The following is a 21517-nucleotide window of genomic DNA, read 5'->3' on the forward strand; positions in this document are numbered from 1 at the left end:
CTTGGGAGTATATTCATTTTAGTAACGGCTATCCATCCCAGCCAAGAAATTGGAAGTGGCACCGATCTAAGTAAATCCAATTTAACCTGTTTAAGGATAGGATACAGATTCATCTTCACCAGATCTTCCAGTTGGTAGAATATATGGATTCCTGGATATTTAAAGCCATTATAAGACAAATGTAATGGAGATAATATACTGTTATCTGGTTCTCTACTGCCTCCAAGTGGTAGGGCAGTATACTTACCCACATTGATCTCATAGCCGGAGAGACTACTAAATTCATTGATTGTTTCTATCACAGAGGGTTTGTTTAGGGTTACAGAGAAATATCAGTATATCGTCCTAATACAAAATAATATGCTCCATTTTCCCACTGTTAATACCATTAAAAGGGGCAGTGGACAACCTTGACGAGAGTGAACCGGGGTGAAGTGAGACCGTTGGCCATACCCATTGCTTTTGGAGAGGTGTACAGCCATTTTACCCAACTTATAAATGTATTACCCAGAGAGAAACTTTCGAAAATGTTGAACATATATTGCCATTTCATACGATCGAACGCTTTCTCAGCGTCTAAGGAGAACATCATAGTGTCTAGTCTAGAGGTTTGCTTTTGGCATATTGAATGACCCCCAATAGACGCCTCACATTAGTGTATGAATCACGACCTTGCACAAATCCTGTTTGATCAGGCCCGATAATGGTAGGTAGGATAGAGTAGAGTCCTTTAGCTAAAAGCTTAGTCAATATTTGGTTTTCCACACATTGCAAACTAATTGGTGTATATGAGTAAGGCTCCTCTGAGGCTTTCCCTTGCTTTGGTATTAATTAAATTGCAGCCGTCTGTGTTGATTCAGGTAGTTTTTGATTCAGGAAGGAATATTTGTACATTTTACTTAAGAGTGGACTAAAAATGTCTTTGAATACTTTGTATATTTCTGGGGGGTAAGCCATCTGGACCAGCTGCTTTCCCAGAGGGGATGTCATCAATAGCTTCCTCTATCTCTGTAAATGTAATTGAATTATTCAAAGCCTGTTGTTCCAAAAAGCTGTTTATTTGAGTCACTTTTATGTATTTCTGATTTATATAGTAATTTCTAATTATTGGTAAATTTGCCATTAATCTCCTCAGATTTTCAACAACGTTTTCCGCTCGAGTTTTTCAGACATGAGACAGAGTTATGGCTATTGTGGTTGCTTAAAAGTTCTGAAAGTAAATTACCTGGTTTGTTGCCGTATTCATACAACCTTTGTTTTAAGACCAGCCCTTACAACAGTCATTTTCTTTCTTAACAGAATTACTATGTTGTGCATCTGTTCACAACATAGTAATTCTGCCTCCAATTGTCTGTTCGGATATTATTTTCTTCTTCTTTCTGCTACAAAATTAAATAATTAGCCCTCTCAAATATACTTTCGTATATTCCAAGAGTATAGAAGGATTTACAGAACCAGTCATAAATTTCCAAGAACACAGAAAGCTCTTTCCTGATGTAGTCACAGAATTCTGGGTCTGATAAAATGGCTTTATTGCTTTGCCATCTATAGGCGTCTACCGGGCTTTGCAACATTAAAATTAGACTAATGGGGGCGTGGTCTGATGTGAATTGAGCCAATCCTACAATTTAGTCCCGAGGATGCTAATGTACGTGGAATAAGGAGGGTTTGGTTATTAGGAAGTATAAAGGTTACATGGTTATTATTTGTCAATGTACGAAAGGGTTGCACAGCGAAATTTAGATTGTAGTCCCAAACTACATAAGAAAGAAAACAAACGGCACAATATAAATTATACATGGAAGACGGAGGATGAATTGAGGAGTCTCACAGCCAGAGGGAAGAAGCTGTTTTGAAATCTGGTGGTTTGGCAGCTCATACTTTTGTATCTCTTTCCAGACAGCAGCAGGGTAAACAGTGTGATAATTAAATCATTGATATTCATAAAATTATTAATATCACTAGTATTATTAACATATATTAAGTATGACGGGGCACCACCCTGGGATCATGGACCGATAACCAAACTGTGGATAAAGTCTCACAATTGATGTTGACTAAAAATGCCAATAGTCAAAGTACCATTCCACATTCAGGAGTGAACAGTGGAGGCTTGAATCCAAGCAGTGACAATAACATCCAGCTATCATCACAACACATGTGGAGAAAAATAATTACAGAAACTGCTTCTTAAAAGTATAACAGAGTTTATTTATCTTAACAATACTGATCAAATTCAATAACGTTGTAAACAAACAAAACATCTATCATACAGTTACAATTATACTACCTAAAAACAACAAGCAATCACGTTGTGAGGGGAGTGTATGTGTGTGAGGACGTTTGTTTGTGGGTTAGTTTGAAAAAAAAAAAGAAGAAGAAAGCACTAAAACAAGGCAGATCCTCACCGCGGCAGTAAAGAACAGCAACTATAATTTCATCACACAGAAGCCCGACTGGAGAACTCAGGTTCGGCAGCCTTGGCACCGGACCTTTATTAACTAATAAAGTACAGTTACTGACTTTACTCGTGGTGGCGGATTTAAACATAACAAAGCTCAGCGGCGTAGAACTACACTAGCAGCAACAAGCCCAACAGTTATGTTACACAGCACTGACCGGAACTCGGTGGGCCGTATAATACACAATAACACGGTAAATAGTACAGTTAAACTTAAAACAAAACAACAAGAATACAAACACACTATGACCTATCTCTGCCCAGACAAAAGCCTCTGACTTGAGATCACTTCGTAGTGGTTGGTGTGTTTCTTTTGACTTCAGCAGAATTTCTCCTGCTTAGGACCGAGGGCCGTGACTACACTTCAGTTCTGCATTGCACACAAATCTTTTATCACAAACTGAGCAACAGAAAGGTTTCTCGCCCATGTGAGTTAGCATGCGTCTCTGTAAACGTCCACTCTGTGAAAAAGATTTGTTACAGACTAAGCAGGTGTCTCTCCTGTGTGACATCTCATGTGTTTCTTCAGATTTCCACTTTTAGTGAAACTTTTACCACACTCTGAGCAGCTGAAAGGTTTCTCTCCTGAGTGGATTCTCATGTGTTTCTGTAAACCTCCACTGCATGAAAAAGAGTTCTTACAGAATGAGCAGCTGAAAGGTTTCTCTACTGTGTGGATTCTCATGTGTTTCTTCAGATTTCCACTTTCAGTGAAACTTTTACCACACTCTGAGCACCTGAAAGGATTCTCTCCTGTGTGGATTCTCATGTGTTTCTGTAAACCTCCACTGCGTGAAAAAGAGTTCTTACAGACTGAGCAGCTGAAAGGTTTCTCTCCTGTGTGACATCTCATGTGTCTCTGTAAATGTCCACTCTGTGAAAAAGCTGTATTGCAGACTGAGCAGCTGAAAGGTTTCTCTCCTGTGTGAAATCTCATGTGTACCTGTAAATGTCCCCTCTGTGAAAAAGATTTATTACAGACTGAGCAGCTGAAAGGTTTCTCCCCTGTGTGAAATGTCATGTGTACCTGTAAATGTCCACTCTGTGAAAAACATTCATCACAGACTGAGCAGCTGAAAGTTCTCTCTCCTGTGTGGACTCTCATATGTTTCTTCAAATCTTTCTTGAGGCGAAATCTTTTCCCACATTCAGAGCAGCTTAATGGTTTCTCACCAGCACTACATCTTGAATCACTGACAGACACGTCATCATTATTCAGAGAGTTTAAACCTGACTGAGGTTCTCTGGTCTCCTTCCAATCATCACTGTGTTCAGTCTCAGGTTCAACAGAGTCTCCAATCTTCTCATCAGTATCTGGTTCTGGATGTCTATCTGGATCTGAGTTTCTTCCTGGTTCTGGTCCTCCACAATCTTCTTCAATAGCATTTGTTTCCATCTGTTCAGTTTGTCTTTGATGAAGCAGTGAGTACTGAGCTTCCTCTTCATCATCTTCACTCTTCTCAGGAGTGAATGAGAACTTGACATCAGCCTCCTCCAGCCCTTGAAGCTGTTCTCCTTCCTGACTGGTCCAGAGTTCCTCCTGTTCCTCTTTAATGTGTGGGGGCTCTGGGTCCTCCTGGTCCAGACTGGAGCTCCACGCCTGCTGCTCTTCTTTAACCACCACCAGCTGCTGGACATCTGTGGAAAGAAATTAAATACATACACACCTTAGAAAACTAATTTCATGTTAACAACTGATATCACTACTTTCCTATAATGTGGGGAGACATGTTGCACATTTTGTAGGACATATTTGGACCTCATTGAAAGTAAAACAAACTAAAAACTGTTGTGTGTTTCACCTGGCTGTGAGACAAAGTTTCCCTTTGGGGGAGTTGTTCTTGTTAAAATGCTCATGTGCTTGTTGCTGCCAAAACGTATTGAAGCATAACCTAATGGTGACTGTTGACTGAAAATAATGATGGTCATGAAAAGATAAAAAACCTGCTTCTCTCTGTGTCTGAGAGTTGGACATTGTGCATATCAACTGCATGGGAAATGAGAGACAGCGATTGTGATTGCAGACAGTGGCAATCATGTGGCAAGCGAGCTATAATAACAAAAAGAAAATTTAAAATAAAAGTTTGAAAAAAATTGACTCTGTGTGCGCGTGTGTTCTATTTCATCCTTACTGACCACCAGAGGCAGTGCTCAACACTGGATATCTTCCGTCTCGCCCACACGCAGGTCTTTATATCTACAAAGTCACGTGTGACCTCGGTTGACCCCAGCCGGGTATAAGTTCCGGTGTCATCCCCGAGATCGGTCCCGTTTCATCTTTTTGCTTATGCAGGCGAACTACCATGGTAGCATTAGCTTAAGCTAAATTTGTCTCCGATTAAAGATTTCTTGGAGCTTGTCGCTTGTAGTCTTGTGACCACTAGTCAGAGTTGCGGATCTCTTGCCCTCCAAAGGCTGCGACAAGCTGTCCCTCTTAAGAGGGAACGGTGTGTTTCACCAAGTGGACCATCGAGCGTCAGACCAGCGGACACTCCTTTCATCGGTCGTCACCAGTGTGAACATCAAATCGGTGAGATCGATTAACATTGTTTCTATAACATTAGAGTTACTGTTTGTTCATTTTCCAAGGTTGACAGAGCACTCTCACTTGAGCTAATTGAGTGGCATGCTAACAAGAGCGTGTCCTCTCGGTGTTGGCTAGATTGACAACGTACCACGTCAGTGAGAGTGTCCTTGCTCCTCTCTCACTATACGGACTGTTTTCTGACCCGTTTCTACAGTAGCAGAGTGCTCTCGCTCAGGCTAACTGGTGGAACGCAAATATTTACAGCGACTGTGCTAGTGAAGAGTGTCCTCGCTCCCCTCTCACTGACTGTTCCCTGCCTGTTTTAGTAGCAGTCAGCGGAGCCCTCCCGCTCGGACCTCAAACCTGCCCTATTAGTTGATGCGGGCTGCTGAAACTAGTAGGGCAGGGTTTCTCCAGAGTCACGGTTATGTTTAACTCTCCCGGTTGTAAGACATGTATGGCCCCTCTTCAGCGTGAAGACGGCCATGACCTCTGCCCCTCTTGTCTTGGCCTCGAGCATCTGAGGGAGGGCCTCTTGGAGAACTCATGCATTAACTGCGGCATCATGCCTCCCGTGGTAAGGTTTACTTGGCTGGCCAAAGTGGAACACCTGATGGGTGAGTTTGACCCCCCCCTCCTGTCAGGGCAGTTGAATCCAGCTCAATCTACCCATTTCAAAGCAGCGGGAAAAAAATGAAGAAAGAGTCGTAGTGCTAGTTAAATGTAGGCAGCTGTTTGTTTGTTTGTAAATCTAAAACATAACAGCAGACATAAGTAAAATAAAATGATTTTCTTGTTTTTCATTAGCCAGGCTACATCAAGTATATTCATGCACAATGATCTTGTAAATGATGCAAATAATGTTGGTGTGTCTGTTTGTTTGAGAGTGAGAGAGACTGTCGTACATTTGTTGAAAGCCAGCAGTGGCTCTTAGGATTAGAAATATAATATAATAAATGCGAGTACTATTTTAGAGCCTTTAACATCAGCAGTGGGATGTGGCCTCCATGGGTCCCAAACTCTTTCCCTCCCTCCCACTGTAAATGCTTTATATAATCTGAAAAAAACAAGCAATATTATAACATGATGGTGAAATTAGTCATGATGGAGAGTAAACAAAAGATGGTCTGTTTCTGTTATTTATACAGCCTCCCAACCTGCAGAGACCAGACCATTATCTAGCTCCTCGTCTGCTGGACCCACGACATCCACCGGTAGTGTACTTAATGTTAACTTTCTTTGTATGCCAACCCATGAAAATCTGATAGTTTTCTTTCATTAAAGGTATTAAAAGAAAATCTGTTAATAGGTCACACTCCTGAAAAGATGGAGCAAACTGTTTGGGGTGTGGCCGGTGCAGGGAACCTGACCCTCACAAGAGCTTTGAGGGATTGGTTTTGTGGGTCCAGTGTGACAGCTGCCACACATGGTATCACACCATGTGTGGGCTGGGATGAGGAGCTGGATGATGAAGATGATTATTTTAAATGTAATTTAAATCCTGATTTTTAATTTAATTTCTAATTTTGTTGTTGTCCCTTTTGTATCATCTTTTCAATCATTTGCATTAGTCACTTGTCTTTTGTTTTAGCAATGTAGCTTTTCAATCATGAATACTTTTAGGTTTTTAGTTGTAATATAACTCTTACTCTGCAATACAGTGTTATGATAGTAATTGTTGGAGCCATAAAGTAGTTTTGTTGTTTTCTTTTTTTTTTTTTTGAGGGAAACACGGGGTGGGTTTACACATGCAGTTCTGACATTGAACAGTGGGCGGCACATTGACCTAAAAGTGCATGTGGGTGTGCGCTGTCCGGTGGAGACGTGGCTTGAGTTTTGTTACTGAGCGGAGAGGTTGTATTGGAGAAACAAATTAAGTTAAAGGAATTTCACTTTGGATTTGCTGACATCTGGACTTGGCTGTGGAAATACTCTGCGAGAATACCGACCGACGGCCTGTATAGGTCCGGAACGGTGTGATTACACATATTTCTTGCCGGTCAGGATGGCAGGGAGAGAAGGGTATAGTGATAGCATGGAGTTAAGTGAGGAAGAGACAAGAAGTGGGAAGGAGAGTGAGTGGAAAGAAGCAGGGAAGAAGTCGGCGAATCACAAGAGAAAGAAAAAGAATGAAACAAGTTTGGGTGAAACAGAGTGAATAAAAAAGGAAGAGGAAGTTGGAGAGCCAAAGGCGGAAATGTTAAATGTTGTGATACGATTTGAAGGAGGAGTAAAGAAAATAGACCCATTAAAACTGACCAAAATAATCAGAGCACAAGTCGGAGAAGTGAAATATGCAAGGATCTTGGGAGATGGAAATCTCTTAATTGGATGCAACAGTGATGCACAAATAGATAAGGCAAAGACGCTTGCCATGGTTGGAAAAATCAAGGTGCTTAAAGTTGTAAAAGTGGGAGAGCCAATGGTGGCAGGGGAGTGATATCTGTGTGCAAAGGAAAGAGGTGTGCCAGGTGTGGAGGAGAACATGAGTATGGAAAGTGTGGAGAAGGAGTCCAGCCAAAGTGCTGCAACTGTGGGGGGGGGGAAACATAGCGTTGCATATTGGGGATGTGAAGCAATGAGACGAGAGGTGGAAGTCCAACAAACAAGAAGGAAAGGAAATGTAACTTATGCAGAAGCAGTTTAAGTTGGTGAGGCAGGAGAAGCAGGGGAGCTTATTCGCAAAGGGCAAATGACAGTGGAGGCAGAAAGAAATGATAAGATCAGGGCAGAGAAGGAGAAGCTGGTGACTTTCATAGCAGGGGTGATAAACGCAACTGCTGAGGTTAAGTCTAAAACTGAAAGGATTGAAATAATCGTTAAAGCAGCAGTACATCACCTTGATATGATGGGTTTAAAATGGGAGGAAGTAAGAGACAATCTTAGTTTACAGGCAAGCCAAGAAACATGTATTGGTTGATAATGTTAATACTTCAATGGAATGCTAGAAGTTTCATTGCCAATTGACAAGAGTTTAAGAAACGTATAGATAGCAGAAGGGAGAAACCAGATGTTTTGTGGATACAAGAATCATGGTTAAAACCAAACTTGGACTTTGTAATGTATGGATATGTGGCAATTAGACGAGATAGGAAAGAAGGACAGGAGGGGGGGGGGGGGGGGGGGGGGGGGGTGTTACTTTTATAAAACAAGGGATTCCCCATAGAGTACTGGGTATAGGGCAAGAAATGGAGTATGTGGTAGTGGAAGTGTGGGTTGAAAGGAAGGAATTTGTGGTAGTGAATTATTATAATCCATGTCTGAAAATAGAACTAAGAAAATTGGAAGAAATAGAAGGGCAAGATAGGGCAAGCATAGTATGGTGTGGGGACTTCAACGCACATAACACATTATGGGGGAGTGGGATAACTGATGGCAATGGACAAACCACAGAAGAACTATTGGATGAAAGGAATTTAGTCTGCCTAAATGATGGCAGTAAGACAAGGATTAATATCAATACAGGAAAGGAGTCTGTACCAGACCTAACACTAGTTTCTAATAACATTGCTGCAGTGTGACTGGAAAGCGTATCATGAAGCAACCATAGGCAGTGATCACTACTCGATATTCTGTAAAATAAATATCCATACATCAGTAACGGAAGTGGAAAATGAAAAACAAGCAGAAAAGCAGTACCATGGTGGAACAATACTTGTAAAGAGGCAATTAGAAATAGAAACAGGGCAACTCATAACTTTCAGTATCTGATACAGTTCAAAAAGGCTCAGGCATTAGTGAGAAAGACAATGAGGCAGGCAAAAGGGACATATTAGAGGACGTTTTGTGACACAGTTGGAAATACAACCCCAGTAGGAGAAGTGTGGGGGATGATTAGAAAGATGGGAGGGGCCAGAAGAGAGTGGAGTTATCCTGTGCTGACAACTGGAGAAGAAGTAGCGGTGACTAATAAAGAGAAAGCGGAGACATTGGTTAATACTTTTGTAAAGATACACGGCAATAACAATTTGTCTGACGAAGGAAAACAAACTTGAGGAAACAAGATTTGACAATAGGGAGGCTTTGAGGAAGAAGGAGAATACTGAAGATGAATTGAGTGTGCCATTTACAATGGGGGAGTAACCCATCAAATTATAGACCAATTACCCTAACATCACATATATGTAAATTTATGGAACGCATGTAAACGAAAGATTAATATATTATTTAGAGAAACAACAGATATTTAGTAGGGTGTCAGAGTGGATTTAGGAAAGTTAGGGGAACCTTGGATTCAACTTTATGTCTAGAAGATGAGGTAAGACAGGCACAGGTTAATAAAGAAACTGTGGCAGCAGTGTTTTTTGATGTAGAAAAGGCTTATGATATGCTATGGAGGGAAGGTCTTTTGATAAAAATGCATCTAATGGGAATCAGGGGGAAACGGTTTAATTGGATAATGGAATTTTTAAATAAAATAACTATCCAGGTAACAGTAGGAGCTGAAAGGTCAAGGAAATATGAGGTAGAAAATGAGACTCCACAAGGGAGTGTGGTAAGTCCTTTATTATTCTCAATTGCAATAAATGACATCTTTGGAACGGTGTCACCAGATATGGGAAGGTAATTATTTGCAGATGATGGGGCCTTATGGGGAAAAAAGGAAGAAACTTGGAACATATTGTCCAAAAACTGCAAGAAGGGATAAAACAAGTTGAAATGTGGGGGAAGAAATGGCGATTTAAATTCTCATCTGAAAAAAGCTAAAGTAATGTTCTTTACGAGACAGAGAACTAGGAGCAACCTTCAGCTGAATCAGTATGAAAACAAGTTAGAAATAGTAGAGTAATTTCGGTTTTTAGGAGTACACTTTGACAGCAGATTAACATGGAAAAACCACATTAAAAATGTTAGTGATGAGTGTAAAAAAGTTATAAATGTAATGAGATGTCTGGTAGGGTTGGACTTGGGAGCAGAGGTTGCATCCCTGATACACATTTACAAAGCGCTAATTAAATCCAGATTAGATTACAGTAGTAGAGCAAATGGTTCAGCAGCAGAAACCACACTTAAACAGCGAGATGCTGTCCAGACCAGGGCCCTCAGGATTTGTATAGGTGCAGTAAGAACATCACCTGTGTGCACCATCCAAGTAGAGACAGGAGAAATGCCATTGTGTCTTCACAGAAAACAACTGTTGGTTAATTATTGGATAAATCTGAAAGGTCAATCATCCAGCTAAAAAAGTATTACAGGCATGTTGGGAAAGACATAAAGTACCAAAGACAAGTTTTGGCTGGATAGGAGAAGCAACAGCAAGAAGCCTAGGAGTCTGTGATATAGAGCTTTGCCCTACTGTCGTTAGGCCAATAACTCCTGTGTGGATGCGTAAAGAACCAGAGGTGGACATGGAGTTGCTGCAAATTAAGGTAAAATGTAAAGATACTGATTTAGTGAGTGAGTTCTATGAATACACAGATAAAAAGTACCCAGAGCACGTGCATGTTTTTACCGATGGATCAAAAGATCCAGCTACAGACAGTACAGGATCTGCTGTTGCAGTTCACAAATTTGAAATATTTAAACGCACTTCGAATTTTTTAGCTGTGTATACAGTTGAATTGTATGCAATTTGTTGGGCCCTAGAGTGGGTTGAACAACACAGACCAGACAAAGTCCTCATTTGCAGTGAGTCCATGTCTGCACTCGTTAGTCTGAAGTCAGGTGTGTCCAATACTCGACAAGATGTTACTAAAAATAATGTCAAATCACTCTAGAGCAATAGAACGAGGCACTGAAGTTATATTCATATGGATACCGGCCCATGTAGGTATCAGAGGAAATGACAAACTAGCCAAACAAGCACTAAAGGAAAACAAAGTAGACGTATGTATCAAGTTATCCAAAGCAGAGGGAAAGGGCATCATCAGGAAAAATATCAACAAAGTATGGCAACAACATTGGGACCAGGAGACACCTACATTCAATTCAGAGTAAAGTGAGCAGCCAGATACAGGGGAGGAAACAGAAGAGAAGAGGTCACAATATCAAGATTAAGGATAGGGCACAGCAATCTACGCAGCACACTACACATGATAGGGAAGCACTGCCAGGCACCAGAAATTGTACAACATGTTATCACCTCCTAGACACAGCTCAGAAAGGAGGGGCATGCTGGGAGAAATGCAAAGACTAGGGATGAGAGGAAGAGAGTTGAATAATATACGAGTGGGGATCTAGTGATCTGGGAAGAAAGTGCTTTACAAACTTTTTGCGATTAAAATGTGGCGTGTCAGCGTGGAGTTTCAATGTGTTGTATTATCCTATGGTGTTGTGTTATGGTGTCAATGTGCAAATGGATTAAATGGATCAACGGATCGAAAGACAGCGCACTGGACAGTGAAATGTTTGTGGAACACGCATCCGAACAAGTTCTCCCGTTTGCCCCCAGTGGCTTTAGGATATAAAATGGATATTTGTTAAAGTCACTACAGTAATTGATATATATATAATATGTGTGCATAATTGTTAAATTCCACGCCTCAGCTGGTGTTTTGTCCTGGCCAGGAAACAATTTCATTAACTCTCTTATGTGACATGAGCATATTTTAGATTGCTGCACGTTCTCATCTCATCTACTTTCTACCAAAAAAAGATGCTGAGTGTTTAATGAACCAACCTGCTCTGTGTAACCGAAGCTGAGGGTTGAAAACAGCGTCCAGTAGTTTCCGTTGTCGCTCATTCTCCTCCTCGTACTCGGTTATCGTTCTTTCAAACAGACCAAATATCTCTTCAGCAGCCGCAGTTAGTCGCTGGTTGACAAACGATCTCAGCATTTGGACTTTAGACATTTTCACACAACGACAGAAACGTTTTCTCCACACAAACTCTCTTACTCTACATTAAACTCTGACTAGCGCTGTGTTGCTAACTTCCGTCCCCGTCGGTCTGTTTCCAGCTAGCATGCTAAGCTAACTTCAATAGCTTTGTAGGCTACCGGGAGATGAGTCAGAGGAAAAACATCCAGAAAAAAAAGGTGAAGAGCTAAAAGTCCATTCAGACAGGTTTATCCAGACTTACATAGACTCTGATGGATCAGTACTGGTGGAGCTAACTGATACTTTATCAACACAACAAAGAGACTCTGCTATATCTACTAACGTTAGGCGCCATATTGCTAATGGAAGAACATCCGGTTCCGCTGATACGTGGTATGTTACCTACAAAATAAAAGCACTTATGCACTTATGCAGAGAAATCAAAAAGCATAGCTCCAACAAGGCTACAAAACACCTCGAAATGTTTAAAAATAAAATAGGTTTAGATCTTTATAATAAAGAAAAAGAACAAGAAAAGAATCAGTGATTCAGCGCGTCGGTCCCTGAGTAACATTCTGGAGAAGAAACTGAATTTCAAAGGTAACTATAAAAATTTGTATTTTCCCCAACAGCAAGATCCGCAGATGAATGATCCTCGAGATCCAAACAGCTATAACACAGGGTCACAAATCAGGAAAAAGACAGTACTTAACTCAGCGTTTTACAGTTAAGCGTCTGTTCCCCTCCACCTGTGGGCTTTTATGTTTTCTTCTTCCAAGCTGTTGGAGGACATCTCTTAACGCTGTATATCAGATTTATAAGATACAAAATCGTAAATTCTTATTCCAATCTTAAGTTACCCTCCATCTTTTCCAGATGTAACAGTTGTAGGTAGGGCATGGAAAGAGACAACTCAAGTGATTGTTTTCTAATATTTATTTGTTTCTGTAGAAGACAAAATATCACCAATTGTTTGCCTTCTGATCATTTTCTACACCTCTGCTCCCTCAGCAACGCAAAACGGAACTGTGTGATTTCATTCCTTTCCTTCAAATACACAAAGAAACAACAACTTGACATTACAGTATGTCCTCGGGTTAAGGATGCACATTACTAGTCAAGGGATACAAAAATCACCAAGGAAAACATCTAACCGAAATCATAACACATTTTCTCAAAACCATGAAGAACAATATACAAGAGGAAAAACAGGGACACCTGGTGGGTAAAGTAAAAAGTGTGTGGGACTGGGTGACAGAACAGAGACAATAGAAATAATAACATTTAACAAATAAAAAAACACACTTGAGAAAGTCAATGCATAAACACATTAATTGCCTTCTGGTATTTTTCTGCAATTCTGCTCTTAAACATGCAAAATAGCAGAATTTATACAAGGAGATGTTTACCAAAATCTATGCAGTATCTATCTAATCTATGCATCTATGTTCATATGACACAGGACGGCCTTTAGTGTCAGAAAAGGCCCCTAATATTTACTTTTATTTCAACAGTAAAAAAAGAACACTATAAAGCTTTGTTGGGATCTGCCAGGAGAGGGTTTGGTTATTAGCAAGTAAAAAATGTAATTAGTGACATCAATAAAATTATGAATATCAATTGGATTATTAACATTGTCAAGTAGAGTTGAGATCACTTAGCTGCGCTAAGTAAAAAAGCATAAAGATGGGACTATAAAGATCAGGCCAAAGAACACAGCACTTATACGAGTAGAAATTTAGTATAATCTAAGAGTTGATTCGTGCATTTATGTATTGTTAATTAATACGAAATGATTTAATAATCATAATGCGATTGTAATAATGATCCTGTTGAAATATGTCCTGACTAATGCCGTGTTCACACCAAATCACGTCATTCGCGCCGCCGGTCTCGCCGGGGACTATTTGTGCTCATTCGTGTGAATCACGCTGGACATACCGGAGAGCTGTCCGCCATTAACCATGGAAAAAATAACCTATATTTCTGCTTAGTACGTGTTGTGGAAGTCCCAGATATCACGGGAAATTAAACGCCGTCATGTCTGGGTTCATAATATTGTCCAGAGGAGCTCCGTGGATTTTATCGAGGTGTATTAACTGTGTCTAGCAAGCCACACATCGGCTGGTTTACTACAGCTGTATGAACACAAAATAAACTGATTTGGCTGTGATTTAACTGCAATAAACTGACAAAAAGGGACTCCGAAATAACTACGTAATGACGCCGATTTGTACTTGTCTTCTCAATGGAGCTCGGATCGATCGGTGCTAGGCTATGGTAACATTGTAGCAGCTCCTTCAACACTCACAATAACGTCATCTAGACGTAAATATGGCAGCATCTTTTTCATTGTTTGTACCATATGGTTTACACACACATTTATACAGATAGTTTGGTCCGGTCTCTATTGATATGAGGTATCGTAGAGCTCTGGGATGAACACAGACGGCTACAGTATTTGTTTCCTGATTCAACAACGGCAGGACGTCAGTAATGACAGGGGAAGGATCTCAACGCTGATAGACTATCACGCCACAGTGTCACGCCATTTTTTCGCCTAAGTTGAAAAATGTCAACTCACGCGTTTGGGGCGAATTCGCGTCAATCACGCAGCGGCATCGCAAATTTGCGTCACTCCAGTCTCATCGCGTCTGTACTTTGTATGTAATCTACTCGCCGTTTGATGTGAACGCAGCATTACTCTAACTGAAATGACCGGCTGTGTGCAAGAGTGAAGCAATCAAGTTCCTATTTGACAAAATAAGGAAGTGTATCCTGTTGAGGCAATGAATGAGATCATGATCAGCTAGGTGAGGAGTGTGGAAATGAGGATGGCTCAACAGGACAATAAAAAGAGAAGACTTGGATCATCGAGTGGGGATTTGGCTTGCGACATTGTTCAGGACAAGCATCGGAGGACTTCGTCTCTGCTCACGGCAAAGAGGACACCGATCAACTTTCACATCCCCCCTGCATGAGCAGGTGAAGCAGGATACTGATTTCTGTGGCTTTGTATGGAGTCAAGAGCATCGCAGAAGAAATGTCTTCATCCTAGCAGGAGGAGGCCGGTGTCATGCAAAGGCCTGGCGAGTCATCCCTTCCTACACCACAAAGGATTTATTCTTCAAAAAGGGACCGTCACCCAGCCTCAGCTGAGTAAGAAAATAATGTAATGAAATCAAGTAAAGTAAATATTTGAGCTGTTGCTTTGCCCCCGCAAATTACCCTGCAATACACATCTAAACTGCATTTGAAGAAGACCTGAGAATTTATTAGTAAAGTAGACAAAAGCTTCGAGATCACTTCGTAGTGGTTGGTGTGTTTCTTTGGACTTGTTCAACGGAATTTCTCCTGCTTGGGACCGGGGACCGTGACCACGCTTTGTCAGCCCAGAGGGGAGCCTTCAGGATGAGTCAGTACCTCCAAGTCTGAGGCCAAGGTTTTCCAACAGAAATCGATGGATAGTGCCAAATAAGAGGGAAGTGAGTCACTGCCCCAAGCAAGGGAGTTCAAATATCTCAGGGTCTTTTTTACAAGTGAGGGAATGGGATTAATGTAAAATTCATCAAAACCCGAACAACTAAAGGGGCTTCTCTCCCGTGTGACTTATCATGTGCACCTTCAGTTCTGCATTGCACACACATCTTTCATCACAAACGTTTCTCTCCTGTGTGCGTTACCATGTGTCTCTGTAAAGTTTCCCTCCGTCCAAAAGATTTCTTACAGACTGAGCAGCTGAAAAGTTTCTCTCCTGTGTGGACTCTCATGTGTCTCTGTAAACGTCCACTACGTGAAAAACATTTGTAACAGACTGAGCAACTGAAAGGTTTCTCTCCTGTGTGGATTCTTATGTGGCTCTTCAGATTTCCACTTTCAGTGAAACCTTTACCACACTCTGAACAGCTGAAAGGTTTCTCTCCTGTGTGGATTCTCATGTGTTTCTTCAGATTTCCATTTTTAGTGAAGCCTTTCTCACACACTGAGCAGCTGAAAGGTTTCTCTCCTGTGTGACTCATGATGTGTAACTTCAGACCTGACTTGCGCTTAAAACTTTTATGACAAACTGAGCAATTGAAAAGTTTGTCTCCTGTGTGGACTCTCATGTGTCTCTGTAAACATCCACTATGTGAAAAACATTTATAACAGACTGAGCAGCTTAATGGTTTCTCTCCTGTGTGGATTCTTATGTGGCTCTTCAGATTTCCACTTTCAGTGAAACCTTTACCACACACTGAGCAGCTGAAAGGTTTCTCTCCTGTGTGGATTCTCATGTGTTTCTTCAGATTTCCATTTTTAGTGAAACTTTTCTCACACACTGAGCAACTGAAAGGTTTCTCTCCTGTGTGACTCATGATGTGTAACTTCAGACCTGACTTGCGCGTAAAACTTTTATGACAAAATGAGCAATTGAAAGTTCTCTCTCCTGTGTGGACTCTCCTATGTCTCTTCAAATCTTTCTTCAGGCAAAATCTTTTCCCAAATTCAGAGCAGCTTAATGGTTTCTCACCAGCACTACATCTTGAATCACTGACAGACACGTCATCATTATTCAGAGAGTTTAAACCTGACTGAGGTTCTCTGGTCTCCTTCCAATCATCACTGTGTTCAGTCTCAGGTTCAACAGAGTCTCCAGTCTTCCCATCAGTTTCTGGTTCTGGATGTGTATCTGGATCTGAGTTTTTTCCTGGTTCTGGTCCTCCACAGTCCTCTCCATCAGCATCTATTTCCATCCGTTCAGTTTGTCTTTGATGAAGCTGCGAGTACTGAGCTTCCTCTTCACTCTTCACAGAAGTGAATGAGAACTTGCCATCAGCCTCCTCCAGCCCTTGAAGCTGTTCTCCTTCCTGACTGGTCCAGAGTTCCTCCTGTTCCTCTTTAATGTGTGGGGGCTCTGGGTCCTCCTGGTCCAGACTGGAGCTCCACTCCTGCTGCTCTTCTTTAACCACCACCAGCTGCTGGACATCTGTGGAAAATAATGAAATACATACACACCTTAGAAAACTAATTTCATGTTAACAACTAATCCACTGATATCACTACTTTCCTATAATGTGGGGAGACATGTTGCACATTGTTTTAGGACATATTCGGACCTCATTCAAACTCAAACAAACTAAGAACTGATATGTATTTTACCTGGCTGTGAGAAAAAGTTTCTCTTTGGGGGAGTTGTTCTTGTTAAAAAGCTCATGTGTTATTTGCTGCTAAAACATAATGAAGCATAACCTAAGGGTGACTGTTTAAGGAAAATAATGATGATCATGTAAAGATAAAAGCCTGCTTCTCTCTGTGTCTGCGAGAGTTAGACATTGCGTAAAAATATCAAATTTGCACACCAACTGCATAAAAACAGTCGCCAAATGAAGACTGGGGCTGGAAAATTCCATTAAAAATTTGATTCAACCAAGAAAAAAATCATTATTAAAGTGCGATAAAATAGCGTTTCAATTGACTGTGGTTCTGCAGAGATGTCCTAGTCTACTAGTCATATTCTACAGATTTAAAAGAACATATGTTTGGTACAGAACTTAGAAAAAAATAATATATGTTTTTCAATGATATCAGAGTCTGGACTCCCAATTCCAAGCTTCCAAGTACACAAGTCTGTACTTGGTATTAAGAAAGGACTCTGGCGACGGCTGTAGTCCAAGATGGCAACGGCAAAAATCGAGGCTTCATAACAGCGGTCCACAAACCAATGGGTGACGTCACGATGACTACGTCCACGTCTTATATACAGTCAATGCTCGCGCTACCGCTGCCAGCAAGACCAAGATCCTCCTGGTGGCACTGGCAGAGCAGTGGCAAGTGTCAGGACAGCGGCAAGCGAGCGGCACTCATTCGGCAACTGTGAAGAAGCTGCTGAGCAGATGGAGTCACATTTCTTGGGAATACCCATTTTTGTTGCGACAGGTTAGCTGCCGTAAATCAGTTTTATGATCATAGTATGGATTTTAGTTGAGTCACAGAGGAGCTGAGATTTTTCCTTTTGTCAATACTTAAGTGTACGGATAGATGGATAAACAGATAGTGTAAGTCTAATGTAGGCCTATTTGTAGACTTAATAATTACAATATGCAATACTGCTGTACTATACTGAATATTGTTTTACTACTACTATATTTCCCTTCATAATATGTTACCCTTGTATACTATAATATTTATAATGTACAGGCCTATTTTGTTACATGTTTTAAAATGTTTACCATATCATGTTATTCAATTCAATTTTGTATAGCCCAAATTCACAAATCACAAATTTGCCTCAGAGGGCTTTACAATCTGTACACATGCGACATCCTCAGTCCCAGGACCCTCACATCGAAACAGGAAAAACTCCCCCAAAAAACCCTTTAACAGGGAGAAAAGAGGAAGAAACCTAACGTTACACTGTTATACCACCACTATGTTACTTTACTTCTAGGAGACTGCACTGTTAGTCTAAGCACAGCACTAGTATTATTTTTCCACCAGGTAAACCTGAATACGCACACCTTTCTTAAGTGTAGCAGTGATTATAACCGCACAACTATCTAGATTCTAATTAACTGAAGAAAGAACTTTTTTTTCTACACATAGAGCTTAAACCCTTGAATATAAACAGGACCCATTGAAATCGCATGGGAAATGTAACTCGGCAACATTATGATTTAGGCCGTTTTGAAACAAAAAAAAATAGTCTTTACTATTATTAGGACTACTTTAATAGTCATAGATGATAATCAGCTGCAATAATAAGATAACAGAGTTTTCCCCTTTTTTGTAGTAGTAGTTATGCCTACATGTAAGATTTTTTTAATAAAAAAAAAAAAAAAAAAAATACAAATCGGAAAATATCTTCACTCTTCCTCTGCTTATATGTAGGTGTCAGTAGGTGCCACAAGCTGCCAGTGCCAATAGTTGTCACGGGACTGCCACTAGTGCTACATCCATACTACTCCGTTTCTACTCCGTTTCTATTTGGTAGCAGATTTGTCAAATAGAAACGATCTCCGTCCACACGGCCGTTTCAGCATCATTCTCGAATTGATCTGCATCCACATGGCAACCTTCGAAGGCGGACAGCAGTGACTATTAACGTACACTGGGCATGCGCGTGACGGTGTAAACAGGAAGTGGATTGGTTGCTTAGTTAAAAAAATGACGACAGAGTAATAAAGTACTCTTTAATAATGAAAGGTTGTATTTGATACTTAACATCTTCCTCTATAAACTCAAACAGACAGTTCGTGGAAAGTTTTATTTTTCAGACTTAGACCCGCAGCGCTGCGGGTCTCTCTCTCTCTCACACATCAAATTTACTTTAAAATCAACACTTACATGTAAACGTTTACTAGATTATGGGTCCATCAATGTGGTCAACACACGTCTCTCACTCGTTTCCTCCGTGTTGTTGATGTCTGTTCTCACTCGTAACTCTGAACATCATGTAACATGTCCGACTAGCTAGCTTCTAAGCTAATTTTAACATTACCGCCAATGGAGAAATGCTAACCGCGATTAGCATTTAATACAACACAAATGTTATACTAACAGAGTGAATAGAATATATCTACGTACATCTTTTCATGCTTCATAAATACATACTTACAGACTAAGGTCTCTCAAGGCTACCAAACGGAAGAAGTAAAACGTTAGTGCAGCATGTCTTCTCATTAGAATCTAAAAACAACGAGCTGCTCCATAGGGCCGCTGGTCACTCCGCCTGCTTATCACTCCAATAACAGCTGCTTCCTCAAACAGAAATGCAGACTTTTACTGCACAACAGCTGCTAGCTGTTGTGCTAGCAGCAACGCTTGCAATTAGTTATCCATGTTGAAATGAATTGCTGGTAGCCCAGTTTGTTTTCTTCCGGGTACGGGTCACGTGATAGTGAGTGTGACGAATCAGGGACAGAGACGTCATGGTTTCTAAGAAACAATCCAGTAGCGAACACGGGTGTGGGTGTCATTTTTTCTAAACACATCCGTATCCGACCGTCCACAAGCAAACGCAACCCTGGAGTTCTCAAACACCTCCAACCTCAGGGGAGTTTTCAGACTCCTCCGTTTAGGGTGCTCCAAAACTCCGGCGTAGTGTGGCTGCTCAGTGTAAACGTAGCAAAAACGGAGTAAAAATGGAGTAATGTGGACATGACCTAAATGTCAGACAATTGCCACCTAGTGGCACTCCTCTGACAACTAGTGGCAGTCCTGTAACAAGTGGTGGCACTGGCAGTTTGTGGCACCTACTGACACCTACATATAAGCAGAGCTAGAGAGAAGATATTTTCAGACAAGTACTTTTAGATTGGAGTTTCTATTTTAAAGATTTCTATTTTAAAACGTTTTTATATATATACTTTTACATTTTAATAAAACAGATGATTTATTTTCATTAATTTTAACAGATTATTGTAACCGACTATAAAAGTAATTATTTGTTCCTTTTTCTTTCAAAACCTGCAAAATCATACTTAAATGAAATGGATGAAAAACAAAAAAGTACAACGTGTTTACTCTTTTTAGGACATATAAAGACAATGGGTGGCTCAACTAAAATCATAAAACTGATTTACGGCAGCTGACCTTTTCGTAACAACAATGGGTGTTCTCAGGAAATGTGGCTTCGCCCACTCAGCTCTTCTTGACGGGTGCCGAACGAGTGCCGCTCGCTTGCCGCTGTCTGGACACCCAACTGAAGCTCGACAAAGCATTGGTGTTTCCACCTAGCTTTGCATAAAGAATGGTAACCATGAATTATCAGACAAACATTTAGCAGAGAAAAATCCTCTTTTACTCATCAAAGACAAAACTACAGTTTGATTTAATTCATGTGATTATTATGTTTTTAACATGTACTTAACTCTTATGTGACATGAACAGATTTTAGATTTCAACACGCTGCACATGCTCATCTTTGAGACACTTTTTCATGAGTCAGCAAACATCTGAGCTGCAAAATATGTGGTGGTGTTATCAAAAAGAACAAACTTGTACTTTATGTTGAAATACATTCTGTCATAAAGATGCTGAGTGTTTAATGAACCAACCTGCTCCATGTAGCCGAAGCTGAGGGTTTAAATCACCGTCCAGTAGTTTCCGTTGTCGCTCGTTCTCCTCTTTTGAACGAGAAAGCTCCTCCTCGTACTCTGCTATCGTTCTTTCAAACAGACCAAATATCTCTTCAGCAGCTGCAGTTAGTCGCTGGTTGACAAAAGATCTCAGCATTTGGACTTTAGACATTTTCACACGACAGAAACGTTTTCTCAACACAAACTCTCTTACTCTACATTAAACTCTGACTAGCGCTGTGTTGCTAACTTCCGTCCCCGTCTGTGTGTTTCCAGCTAGCATGCTAAGCTAACTTCAATAGCTTTGTAGGCTACCGGGAGACGAGTCAGAGGAAAAACATCCAGAAAAAAAGGTGAAGAGCTAAAAGTCCATTAAGACAGGTTTATCCAGACGTACAGAGACTCTGATGGATCAGTACTGGTGGAGCTAACGGATACTTTATCAACATAACAAAGAGACTCTGCTGTTTCCACTAACGTTAGGCGCCATATTGCTAATGGAGGAACATCCGGTTCCGCTGATACGTGGTATGTTACCTACAAAATAAAAGCACTAGAATACCACATGCTACAATAAAAAAATCTTAAATTACCCTCCATCTTTTCCATATGTAACAGTTGTGGGTAGGGCATGGAAAGAGACGACTCAAGTGATTGTTTTCTAATATTTATTTGTTTCTGTAGAAAACAAAATATCACCAATTGTTTGCCTTCT

The 21517-nt window shown here is 40.6% G+C and overlaps 2 protein-coding genes across 5 annotated transcripts; both read right to left on the reverse strand.

Moving 5' to 3' along the window:
- Nucleotides 1-2864: 2864 nt before the first annotated feature.
- Nucleotides 2865-12314, reverse strand: LOC116399198 (zinc finger protein 501-like). Of its 2 annotated transcripts, XM_031876163.1 has the most exons (3): nt 11608-12314; nt 3335-4099; nt 3086-3266 (listed from the first exon to the last, which is right to left on the reverse strand). In XM_031876163.1, exons 1-3 carry the CDS (start codon nt 11777-11779, stop codon nt 3181-3183), a joined length of 1023 nt encoding a protein of 340 aa, XP_031732023.1. In that variant the 5' UTR covers nt 11780-12314; the 3' UTR covers nt 3086-3180. The 2 variants fall into 2 exon arrangements, with proteins under 2 accessions (XP_031732022.1, XP_031732023.1); XM_031876162.1 differs by having other exon boundaries at nt 2865-4099; nt 11608-12311.
- A 1888-nt stretch (nt 12315-14202) lies between these two features.
- LOC116399197 (zinc finger protein 501-like) lies at nt 14203-21280 on the reverse strand. 3 transcript variants are annotated; one of them, XR_004213812.1, is made up of 3 exons: nt 20782-20866; nt 20318-20461; nt 16647-16712 (listed from the first exon to the last, which is right to left on the reverse strand). XR_004213812.1 is itself a non-coding variant. In XM_031876160.1 (2 exons), the coding sequence occupies exons 1-2, from the start codon at nt 20972-20974 to the stop codon at nt 15400-15402; spliced, it is 1506 nt and encodes a 501-aa protein (XP_031732020.1). In that variant the 5' UTR covers nt 20975-21280; the 3' UTR covers nt 14203-15399. The 3 variants fall into 3 exon arrangements, 1 of the variants encoding a protein (XP_031732020.1); XR_004213811.1 differs by having other exon boundaries at nt 20318-20684; nt 20782-20854; XM_031876160.1 differs by lacking the exon at nt 20318-20461 and having other exon boundaries at nt 14203-16712; nt 20782-21280.
- Nucleotides 21281-21517: the final 237 nt, after the last annotated feature.

This window comes from Anarrhichthys ocellatus, unplaced genomic scaffold, assembly GCF_004355925.1.
Source record: "Anarrhichthys ocellatus isolate YVR2014 unplaced genomic scaffold, GSC_Weel_1.0 scaffold104, whole genome shotgun sequence".
Taxonomy (NCBI): Eukaryota; Metazoa; Chordata; class Actinopteri; order Perciformes; family Anarhichadidae; genus Anarrhichthys; species Anarrhichthys ocellatus.